Raw genomic sequence first — 12,420 nt, 5'->3', positions numbered from 1 at the left:
GTAATACCATCCCTACAGTGAAGCATGATGGTGGCAGCATCATGCTGTGGGGATGTTTTTCAGCAGCAGGAACTGGAAGACTAGTCAGGATAGAGGGAAAGATGAACGCAGCAATGTACCGAGACATCCTGAATGAAAACCCGATTCGGAGTGCTCTTGACCTCAGACTGGGGCGATGGTTCATCGTCCAGCAGGACAATGACCCAAAGCACACCGCCAAAATATCAATGGAGTGGCTTCACAACAACTCGGTGAATGTCCTTAAGTGGCCCAGTCAGAGCCCAGACCTAAATCTTATAGAACATCTCTGGAGAGATCTGAAAATGGCTGTACACCATCGCTTCCCACCCAACCTGATAGAGTTTGAGAGGTACTGCAAAGAGGAATGGGCAAAAATTCCCATTATAAAAATAAAGGCTTTTTTCGTCTCTTCTGACCAGTGAGGAATACCAGAGGGTAAAAAAATAAATAAACATTTCATGTGTTGAAACCAAGAAACATGTATGAAAATCAATATCTAACCCTACACAGCAATTTCTTTCACATTTCACCTACAGCAAGTTGATCCAAGTACTTTTCTTATACTTCTGCAAACATGTTTCATGACAAATATCAATTACTGTCTCCAAGAGTGGTTCTTAATTCAGCATTACATTAGCTTATTTATCTGCAGTTCAGACCTCAAGATTCATACTACATAATGGATAGTTCACCTAAAAAAAAATGAAAACGTACTCGCTCTCAAGTGATTCCAAACCATTATGGGTGTGTGTTATGTCGAACACAAAAGATGAGATTTAGAAGAAAGCTGAAAACCTATAACATTGACTTCCATAGTAAATAAAATAAAATGATACAACAGTCATCCAAAATATGTTCCTTTGTGTTCAACAGAAGAAACTCATACTGGTTTGTGAACACTAAGGGATAGTTCATCCTGAAAATGAGTGCCATTTATTCACCCTTCAAACTTATTCAACATCAATCTAATTAAAGGGCACCTATTTACCCCTTTGTCAGGATTTAGGATGAGTCTTTTGTGTCTTCATAATGCGTCTGTAAAGTTTCAGCTCAAAACACTCAGATTATTTATTATACTTTTCAGAATATTGACATTTTTCAGCTCTTAACACTATGTAGCCGTTTTTGTTGCCTGTGACTTTAATGCTAGTTCTCCTCGAACACCGTTCCCACATGCCTGTCAAAGTGTCTTCATCTGGGTTGCGTCAGATAAACAGCACAGTGACAGACATGAAGGAAGCAGATCTCTATACTAGAGTAAGAACTTTCCCAATGATTATTTGATGCATTTGTTGTGGAGTTAGAGTCAGTAGCTACGTTTCCATCCACCTATTTTTAATGCACATTTTGGATATGCGCAAAAAAAAAAAAAAAAAAAAAAAAGGAAACTGGAAACGCCAAGATGCGCATACATTTCGAAAATGTGCATAAAAACATACGTACACAACGGAGTAGGATAAACTTTATTCAATAAGATTCACATAAACTGATATGGAAACACTTTTACCGAACAAATTCCAGTACGCGCATTAAAAAAAAATTTTTTAAATAAAAATAAAAGTCATGTGATTTTGTTATAAGAGATCATGTGATGATAAAAATGTGTATGAATGGATAAACCAGCAGGCTGAGCACACTGTAAAACATCTGAAATGTTGTTTTGGCCATGCTAAAAAGCCTTAACCATTTCAGTTTTAGTGTTATTATATTATTAATGACCTACAGAATCAAGAGCGTCTGTGCTCCACGTCTCACGCCTTTAAACACCCCCGCGCATTCACTGCGTTCCAGGATTGCCTTCTGAGGCACAAGTCATTTATTAAATGAAGAAAAGATGAAGGCAGCTTCACTTAACCGCAACAAATTCTGTTTTTACTGTTGATATTTGGTGCCAGTTAATCAGAACTTTGACTCGTTGGATGGAAACGCTGCTTTATTCGCACATCTTTTATGAGATAATCCAGTTTTGCGCTTAAAAGTTAATTAGCATTTTTGGATGGAAACGTATCTAATGACAACGATGAGTCACACAACATCATTAAAAAGATTTTGCACAGCAAATGTGACAGGATAGATGCTAATATCCACTGCTCTATGGACATCTGTTATGTAAACGTACAAAATAAACCCGATTTAACATCCACAAACCAGGATTGAAGCATCTTTTATAATTGTACTGACATGCGGCTGTGGTGATAAAGACGGTAAAAATGACTAATTCATTACAAACATGCACCGTTTTAAAAATGTTAAGCTAGTAAAACTCATTCTTAAAATCACATTTGATGATGATTGATGATCACAGAGAGCTGAACAGATCTTTTAATCCCAGTTGCTCTGCGCACATCCTATAACATGTTAATACGCGGCTGTCAATCAATTCAGTGGGTTGGAAAAACGCACTCCTACATCATGTTTCGGTGAGCCTTAAAATGGGAGGAATTTGGATCCTATTTTAACGTCAGAATTAAAAAATAAAAAAATAAATAAAAAAAGAGACTTGTGTTTCTATCACTCTGTAGAGCAGGGGTCACCAAACTTGTTCCTGGAGGGCTGGTGTCCTGCAGATTTAAGCTCCAACCCTAATCAAACACACCTGAACAAGCTAATCAAGGTCTTACTAGGTATTCTTGAAACAATCAAGCAGGTGTGTTGAGGCAAGTTGGAGCTAAACCCTGCAGGGACACCGGCCCTCCAGGACCGTGATTGGTGACCCCTGCTGTAGACACACTATGCCTACACACAGTTCAGTCCGAACAGCTAAAAATAAAAAATGTTGATTTTAAACATAGGTGCCCCTTAAGCAAGCTAAAAACTCAGCAAGCACAATAACACGAGCAACTGATTGTAAATGAAGATTTCTGTTAGTTTTATTTGGAGCAACATGGTAAAACATCCTTTCACTGTCATGGAAAACAAATAAGCAGTACAAAACAGCATACAAAATAATACAGAGTTGTACTGTATGAAACAGGCCTCTGTGACATCACCGCAGCCAGTCACACTGCCAAGCAACCAACCAACTGAAGTATTTTGGGCAGGGATGGCACAAGCAGTGTGGGAATTGCCCAAACACGCTCACAGATGCCACATATTTGACCTTCCAATCTGCAAGCCGACTAATATGAGGAAGGGCCAAATCCATCAGACAGGAATCCCGGCGCAGCAACTCTTTTCAAGTACAGAATCAGGCATATCAGAGGATTCCCAGAGTTTAAAGGTGTGTGGTTTACATTCAAATACATGTATGGACATGTTGAGTTTGAGGATATGTTAGTGATGACTGATTGTACACATTATGCCATCCATTGTCGTACACGTGTGCTTTGGCGATTATCAATTAGAACAGCCGAGCATTTGATTTGGCATCTTTAACATTTGGTTTTGTGCCTTACTAGATGAAAATGAAACCGTAGAGGGAAAAAAGTGAAATGAAGTTACCTTATTGCACAAAAGTAAATGCGTCATTGCCATTAGAACACATTCAGTTTCAAAGGAAGATCCGAACATGCTGATACTGAAGAGTCTGCGCTGGCGTCCATCAGTAATTCCAGTTGGACACTGCATAGACTGTGCTTAGGTTTATGAGGCAAACCGGCATTTAATACGTTAGCAGATTGAAAAACAATCATATGGAGAGACAGTCAATGCGAACCGTTTGAAAGGAAAACAACCATTCAGTTGCTGGAGTGACAGTATAACAGTGATTCAAATTAGATGAAAAGGAGATAGACGAAGTGAGGAATGAATCAAGAGCAAGTGCAAAAGCCAAAAAAAAAAAAAACATAAGGAATGAAAAGTGACAGACCTCAGGGAAAGAGCCAGAAGATCAATTAAATGAGAAAGGAGAGATTTTAGGACAGGTAAAAATGTACATGAAAGATGAGATGTAGAAAGCAGTAGAGCTGTGGGGAAAATTGATGGTCAAAAAGCATCACTATTCTCCCTTGAAGCAACTTTGAGGTTAATTTTTAACAGCAGATGGTGCTCGAGGCAAGTTTAAACACACTCAATTGCTCATGAAGTAAAGGCTAACATCTCACTGTGAACACCTTTCATAACTTTATTAATTAATGATTATTTTAAGTTTGTGACATAATTCGAAGCGATTAAATGCATGCAGCGCCATCTGCTGTTAAAAAAATAAGCTCAGCATTGATTTGAGAGAGCATGGCGATGCATTTTGGAAATCTCAGAACCAAATGATTTTGTGCCACAGCTCTAGAAAGCAGCACCTCTGACTAATAAAAAACCACACTGGACTTTCCACCTGGTGGGTTGAGCACTTTGTTGTGTGAGCGAGGGACAGGTGCGAGGCGAGGCTCATGGTCTTTTTCTGATGGTTGCCTTGTGGCTGGTTCAGCTTTCTGATTGGCCGGGGGTGGTGCAGGGGCAGCAGCTGCCGGCTCTTTTTCAGGTGTAGGTTGAGGAGCCACTGGCTGCACCTTCACTTCTTCAACAACCACAGGCTCCGGCTTGGCCACCGGGGCTGTAAGAGAGAGAAATACTGTGGGAAAGGAAACTGAGGAGGTCAAACGGGTGTGCTAAACACATGACTAATGTTTCATAAGTAGTCACAGGGTTGTTTTTACCTGGTGGATCTGGAGTAGCAGGTACACCCACACTTAAGTTGTCCTACAGAGAACGAAAAAACATATTAGGATTATTGGAAATGGGTGGAAATTGTGGCTTTCATCACTTTGTGGGAAGCAAAATCAAAATGATGAATGTGTGTCATTACAAAAGACAGTATAGCTTTTTCAAATATGAGGGTATCTGCAGGTCAAATTTAAGACTTTAAAGACCTTTTTTAAGATCATTATGCATACAATTTCAGACTAATAAGGCTGAAACATAAAATAATTTTTTTTCTGATGGCCTGCTTGGACTAATGAAAAATATTTTACTTGCCTTATTAAAAAACTAGAAATCAAATAAAATAGTAATTTCTCAGCCACGTACTTTAAATAATGTGTAGAAACAAGCAAACTCTAGTTATATCTTGCATAAATGCATTTTTTCAACAACATTTCTTTTAAAAAAATTACAAGTTTTAAAACTGTAATAAACTAAACGTGTGCTCAACTGTCTGTCCAGTTCAGTGTCCTCACCAGGTATAGCTATACATACATGGAAAACTTAATCAAACGCTTTTGTGAAGATGATAATCAAACTAGATGGGTAAACAGAGTTAAAAATTCAACTTTTGTTAACAGTTACTCAGGATTTGGTGGGTGTTGGCTCGATTGGATAAATTCACATGGACATATAAAAATTAAGACCCCTTTTAAATGATTTAAGACCTACAACACAATATTTCAGTGAATTCAAGACTTTTTAAGGCCTAAGATTTTGTTTTTGAAATGTAGGACATCGTAAGACCCTACGGACTAGGCATGGGACGAGAACCGTTTCAAGATATACCGCGGTTTGGAAAAGTCAAAGTTTTCAAAGCGTCAAAATTGTCTGTTATGCCATCCCTACGGTATATGTAAAATTTTATTTTTTATTCATTTATTTTTTCATTTTAGTACAACAGTACCTCCAGCAGAAAAGATACCCAAAGATGCCATTTTAAATTGTAAAGAAATCGGTGTTTGAAGTTTGAAATTAATGAAGAAGTCTTCATTTGAATTATTTAGACTGACATGTTTATTATTCAAATATTTTATATATATATATATATATATATATATATATATATATATATATATATATATATATATATATATATATATATATATATATATATATATATATATTTATTTATTTATTTATTTATTTATTTATTTTTAAATAAAATATATTGGCTGCATCCAAAATCGCCTACTACTCAGTGGGTACTGCATTTGAATTTGAATGTACTACTCGACCAATAGAAAAGTATGTTCTATACAGTATGAATGGAGCTCAGATGCACTATGGATGCCATTTTGTCATCATATGACATACACGCTTTTACTCCCATTCATGAATTCTCTCGCGGTGCATCATAGGATAGCAAAGCATCTATTGGATGTGCACCTCAAAATCTCGCCAAAGTAGTAAGTCATCAGGTTACTTCTCGCATATTGTTTTTCGAATTCTGTGAATTCAGACATACTACTCGTATACCGTTTTTAGCGTACTATATAGTATGGAAGTATGTAATTTCGCACACAACCATTATATATTTTAGAGAAGTAATCATAATACCGTGAAACAGTGATATTTTTATCCAATGTTATCATACTGTTAGAATCTTATACCAGCCCATGCCTACTGCGGATGCCCTGAATATATTTTTGAATCAAGAGTTTTGTGCGGCCCAAAGCAGCATTTATTCTAAAAATGTATCTGCATAAAAACACAAAATTATCCAAAAAGTATTTTTCTATTTAAAATAAAGCACCGATGAAAACAATAGAACAAAGACAACAATTAAACAGAACTTAAAGCTTTTTTGGAGTATTTCATACATAAATTCAATCATCAAACACTGCCGTCTTCATTGTATAGATAATAAAACAATAAATCTTTGATAAAGTGACAAACTTTACAGGTCACACTTTATTTTGGTCAATTTGAGTATTAGTAGACTGTCTGCTTGATATCTGTTGATACTGCTCCTTCAACTAACATTTAATTGACTTAAGAAACGTTGCAAGTACATGTCAACTTAAACTTACTCCGTCTACTTATAATCTAATGAGAATTAGTTGGAATGTACTGTAGTTGCAAAGTAACTTAATTCAACAAACGGACCATCAAAATAAAGTGTGATCCCTTTATAACTTATTGTGCCTTAATAGTTTAATTTCGCTTGATCTTAGTAACAGGCTTTAAAAACAAACCCAAATAAAAATCTCACACTAATAGATTAAAGTTAAACTTTGCTATTACTCCACAAGTCACATCTTAAGAACTTTTTCCTGGTTTATCTATAACCCAATCATCACTTTGCAGATTCACACACATTCTGATATCGATGCTGAAACGGTATATAGCGCAGCCCTAATTTATATTATTAAAAAGTTAAAAACAGCAGTTTAATATTTTTCTCATGTCTCATATGAATTTGTAACAATGTTGATGCATGAATTAGAATCAAATGAAAGACTGAATACATGAATGAAAACGGGTAAGGTGTTGGTTAATAGTTATGCACCTTTGGTTTGTTGGGGTGACTTTTCAGAGAAGGTGGTGTTGAATCTGCACCTCCAAAGATGTTACTGGATGCTGCAGCAGATGACACAGGCTTACTCTGAGGCGAAGCAGCCTCTGGCTTCTCAAATATTCCACTGCTCTTTCCACCTGAGACAATAAGGGACACACAATACACCAATGCAAGTTATACAGGGAAATCCATACATCTTCATTTCTTAGAAGAGGTTGACACTTGATACAAAGTACTGATGTTTGTTTACAAAACAGTCCCCGGATCTACAACCTAAAGATCATTTGCCTAAATTCAGTCACTGCTTCTATCGTCTTCATTTGTATGTTGTTTTAGATAAAACATTAAAAAAGGTAAGATGTACAATTTAGAAAGTGAAAAATCAAACCAACAGTTCTTTCCACCAGCTCAAATTTGCAGATTCTACTTGCAATAAAATTCAAGAGAGATCTTTTTAATAGCAAACAATCGAGTACAATGACATTGTCCAGGGTTTTAAGACCATTATGAATAAAATTTTAGACTTATACAGGACTAAACACTAATGATTATTTCCACAATGGAATAGTTTTTTTTGTTTGCTAGCCACAAAAAAAAAAACAAAAGAAAAAAGAAAAAAAAAGTACTTATTTCTTAGCGACATACTTTAATGTCAAAACAAGACAACTCTAGTTGTACACACTATTTTTCAACATAATAAATATATTTTTTTAAATAAATGACAAGTTTAACATTGTTAAAAGTATATTTATTGTTTAGGCAGTCACATAAGTAATCAAAAATATATATTTGTTGGCTTTTGGTCTAAATTGATTGAGTATAACTTGTATTCAACCTAATGTGTTTCTGTTATAAAACCTTAAGTTTCATGCCCATTTATAAATATAATTTCTACTCCCCCTTACTTCTGTAAATAGTTTTTGTATTAACAGAAGATAACGTAAAGGGTTATATTGCTCTGTTATTATTACGAGGAACTTTATAATTGTTTTTAGTTTTCTTTCCCTGATTTTATTAAGATGGATTGTTGGTGATTGGATGGATGTCGGCCTGATTGGGTAGCTTTACTTGGACAGATGAAAATTAAGACCCATTTAAAATGATTTAAGACCTACAACACAATATTTCAGTGAATTTAAGACTTTTTAAAGCCTAAAATTTTGTTTTTGAAATTTAAGACACAAAGATTTTAAAGCCCCGGTCAGATGACACTATTTTTATTGTCGGTTACGAAAGTCACTGTGTCAGATTATGCGATTTTTTTCTTGATAAAATCTTGACTTGTCGTGGGTAACAAATGTGCCTTTTGGAAACTAATTTCGTTTGCTATAATTTAACTTAATTTTAATGCATCTTTTGTTGATCAGTCATCTATAAAAAACAACCACCAATAACACTTGAGGTGAAGCGCTTCAAAACAAGTCCGCTATATGCACCAAAACACAAATTGCCGTGAGATTGTGTTGGTTTGTTAAATAAAATAATAATCTAGCCTAAACAAAATTAAAGTCAAATATTCATATTTTCAGAGAAGCCTATATTAAACAGTGTTCACTATTAATGACAAATTAGAAGCAGGAAATGCTTCTGCAATGTATTCACAGCACTAAACATGTTCCCAGATTGGAAGAACAGAAGAACAAACTCTGTTGGAAGAGAACTCAGAAACTGGTTGTGGGAATAAAGATGTCTGCATATTTGTGCCAGTCAGTCCAATAAATTGTTTAAAATACCTTCATGTTTTACAAAAGGTAGTTAACGTTTGATTATCAATGATTCATTTTATCCACCCGTGACCCACCCATCAGTAAATATGCAGCCTATTTTTTGATTACCTGACCGGTGCATTAACGGCAGTACCCACTGAGATAACTGAGAAATAATGTGTCACCCATGTGACTGAACTCGTCGTGAAGAACGAAAAAAAAAAAAATTAAACATGCTAGACTTTCTGCGATGGTGTCGTGAGGCTTCGCAGGTATGGTATCAGTTGTCGTGAACTATGCCACATTACACGAGAAGAAACAATTGAATCTGTCATGACGCCTATTTGTCGTTTACAAATCTCTTTACGACACCTTACATCAAGGATATCGTGACAAAATAGTGTAATCTGATCGGGCTTAAGACCCCGCGGATACCCTGTTGTTGTCTACTACGTTATAACAATATATATTTTTTTATATTTTCATTACTTTACATGTTATATTTCTAAAATAGTTTTTGTAAATGGTTTACAACTTTAGCAAAATAAAATGCAGTTTTTATTAGTTTATTGCACTTGTATTTTTATTCTTATGAACATTTTTAATTTCAAAAATAAAAATTAAATAAAAGGAAATGCTGCCTTGTCAACTCACTGAAATTTTCAACTAACTTTGTGGCCAATTAATAAATGCTTTTTGGTCATTTCTAAACCAGCAATAATGATTTCACAGCAATGAAGCGAGTTCATCAGCAAAAAAAAAAAAAAAAAAAAAAAAGACAGTAAAAAAAATAAAAGACAGGTTAAACACCTGCTCCCTCAGGGCAAAGCTTGAGAACGCCATCAAAAATTCTTATTACAACAGAAGAGTAACACTTATAAGCTGAACTTCACGTCTAAAAATTAGATGGTGTTTAGGAGCACTTTACACTTTAGATCAGAGATGTCCAAACTAGGGCCCATGGGCCAAAGCCTTCCCATAGTAACCTCTGATTTGGCCCGCCATGCCATCCGAGAAGAACGCTTCAATTAAATGGAGTAAATTAATCAGATTTGGCTTAAAATGTACATACTGTCACCTGACAATGTAGAGAATTTGATGAGCAAATTAAGTCGAAGGCAGACTAGTGGATTCATTGTGTCATAAATGTGATTGTTCATGTTTTTATTGTAATAAGTTATCCTTTAAAAAAAGTTATACTGCATTAGATAATACAATTTAAAGTAATGTTTTCTATTTATTTTGAAATACTATTAAATAAATTAGGAAACTACGCATGGCAACTGTAATGTACTATAGTTTGGTATTTTTACCTTTGGCCCACGGCTGTCAATGATATTTGGTTTTTGGCCCTTCATACGAAAAAGCTTGGGTACCCCTGCTTTAGATCAATACTTGGAGCAGTAGCAAATGGCTACAGTTTTAGAACTAAGACCTTTAACCTTTTATAGATGTGTATTTGATGAGTTCAGCTTGACTACAAGCTAACAAACTGGTCAGTTTGTCAGACTCGCCTAAAGGCTTTGATGTTGCTTGTGGTGACGAGATAACAAATGCAAAGTGCCCCGTTTGCATAGTGGAAAGACTGAAGCGCATACAAGTGACAGTGTGGTGATGATTTTCACTCTAGCGTCTGTCTGTTAAAAAGCTCACCTGGGGGATTGGAGCGTTTAAGAGACTCCTGCGGCTTTTCTGGAGGTGCGAAAATAGAGGAAGACATCTTGTTTGGCCGTCTGGAAGCAGAGGAGTCTTCTTCATAGCCACCGAAGATATTGCTGGACCCTCCACCTGGAGGTCTTAGTACCCTGCAAACAAATACACACATGAACTTATATACTTTTAAACACATGAAAATATACCCCCCCTCCCCCATTTCATTTCTCCCAATTAATGATAGGGCTGCACAATATATTGTTTGAGTATCAGCACCACAACGTATGCGTCCACAAGTCACATTGCAAGATATGCAATGTTGAGTTAGGATTATAGATGACCAGAAACCACAGGCCAAAACACACAAGATTTGTGCAGAATTGAACCATAATAGAGTGAAAGTTTATTATCTGCATGTGTTTTTAAGGACTGTGACTAAGTGATAATTTTAAGAGAGTTTAAAGCATTTTAGTTGTGCATAAAGAAGTTTAATAAAGATTATTTTTATTGCATTACTTATACTTATTTTGACTGTAGTTTGTTTATTATATACATATAATAAATTAAATACAAATATATTTATATTTCACTCCCATAAAGCAACATGCCAATCAATCTAAAGTAATGACTTTGCAAATCTATTAAAGTCATCTGGCAAAATTGTATTTATATTGCAACATACAGTGCTCAGCATATACAAGTACACTGCTCACAAATATATCTTTTAAATTCATATTTTAATAGGAAGCTATACAATATTTTATTAGTGCATAAACATTGGATTAATCGGTATGCAAAATAACTTACGATAACGGTACAAAAACTAGCACGACCAAATGTATACGTTACAGGAAAATATTAAATACAAATTTAAAAATGAGGCAAAATGGAGAAGCGAATTTTACATTTTTTTAATTTGATGGAAATTTTGTAGATTGTCATTTTTTTCTCTCCAATATTTTGCTTGAATTTAATTTTCTTTCCATTTCAAAATATGTTTGGTCACTAAAATATTATTTTAATAAATATGTTTAATAAATCTGCTATGTTTAAACGCAGCAAGATATATTGCCTTTATTCATCATGCAGTCCTCATTAATGATTAATTTCTTAATTGCAAAACCTTCACATGAAACTGTAGAAGTGCGCCACTAAAGATTGTGAGGCGAAATATCGCAACTGCAGTTGTAAGTTTAGGCGGTCAGGCTTTTATGGGCCTCTTAAGTTTTATCCAACGTCTAAATCTACATTTTTAACAACAATTAATACATTTCTTTACGAAAATTAAAACAATACACAAGATACACGAAAACAAGCAAAAATTGTTTAATTTCACAACAAGAACGCTTTAAAAGGAAATATGTCCATTCCTAAGTCTACATTAGGCAAATATACGTTCAATATTCCACGTTTTTAAACATGGTCACCATTTCTAATTAAAAACACGCATTTATTAAAAAGTATAATACATGTATATGTGGCTGCTAAACTTTGAGCATCGACAAATATGCCGCTAACGGCTAAACAAGTCAATATTGAGTAACTAACGCCACAATCAAACCCAAAGACTGTTTGCATGATCATATTTCACCGCCAACACACTACTGCTCTTTACCTACTCTTATATCCAACAATAGGACCTCGTAATGAGCATAACAGTTTTGTCGCTTGGCTAATATGAGCTAGCATGTAGCGCTTGTCCATGCTAAAGTTCCTCTTTCAAGATTCACGACTGCTGATTCACATGAACACATGTAAGTGTCAACAACAAACCACTACAAACAAAGATTAGCTCCAGGTAAACTTGCAGCACTGCGTCCATACCTCGAACTTGATTTGCCACTACCCTCAAGTCCCTGAAACATGTTTGTGGAAGTCATGATT

The 12,420-nt window shown here is 35.2% G+C and overlaps 1 protein-coding gene across 2 annotated transcripts in view; it reads right to left on the bottom strand.

Annotated features, from left to right (window-relative positions):
• Positions 1-2,866: 2,866 nt before the first annotated feature.
• The window catches only part of jpt2 (Jupiter microtubule associated homolog 2), a 9,656-nt gene continuing 102 nt past the window's right edge, over positions 2,867-12,420 (bottom strand). Inside the window, exons 1-5 of one of the 2 annotated variants that reach the window (XM_056453215.1) lie at positions 12,361-12,420; positions 10,537-10,688; positions 7,169-7,314; positions 4,614-4,656; positions 2,867-4,528 (exon numbers count right to left, since the gene is read on the bottom strand). The exon at positions 12,361-12,420 is cut by the window's right edge and continues 102 nt beyond it. In XM_056453215.1, coding sequence (XP_056309190.1) covers positions 4,263-4,528; positions 4,614-4,656; positions 7,169-7,314; positions 10,537-10,688; positions 12,361-12,416 — 663 coding nt within the window. In that variant the 5' untranslated portion in view covers positions 12,417-12,420 and the 3' untranslated portion in view covers positions 2,867-4,262. The remainder of the gene's footprint in view (positions 4,529-4,613; positions 4,657-7,168; positions 7,315-10,536; positions 10,689-12,360) is intronic. The other variant, XM_056453216.1, reaches the window with a different exon arrangement.

The sequence above is a fragment of the Danio aesculapii genome, chromosome 3 (genome assembly GCF_903798145.1).
Source record: "Danio aesculapii chromosome 3, fDanAes4.1, whole genome shotgun sequence".
Classification (NCBI taxonomy): domain Eukaryota; kingdom Metazoa; phylum Chordata; class Actinopteri; order Cypriniformes; family Danionidae; genus Danio; species Danio aesculapii.
The sequence above is the reverse complement of the archived record's forward strand: the minus strand, read 5'-3'. Positions and strand labels throughout refer to the sequence as shown.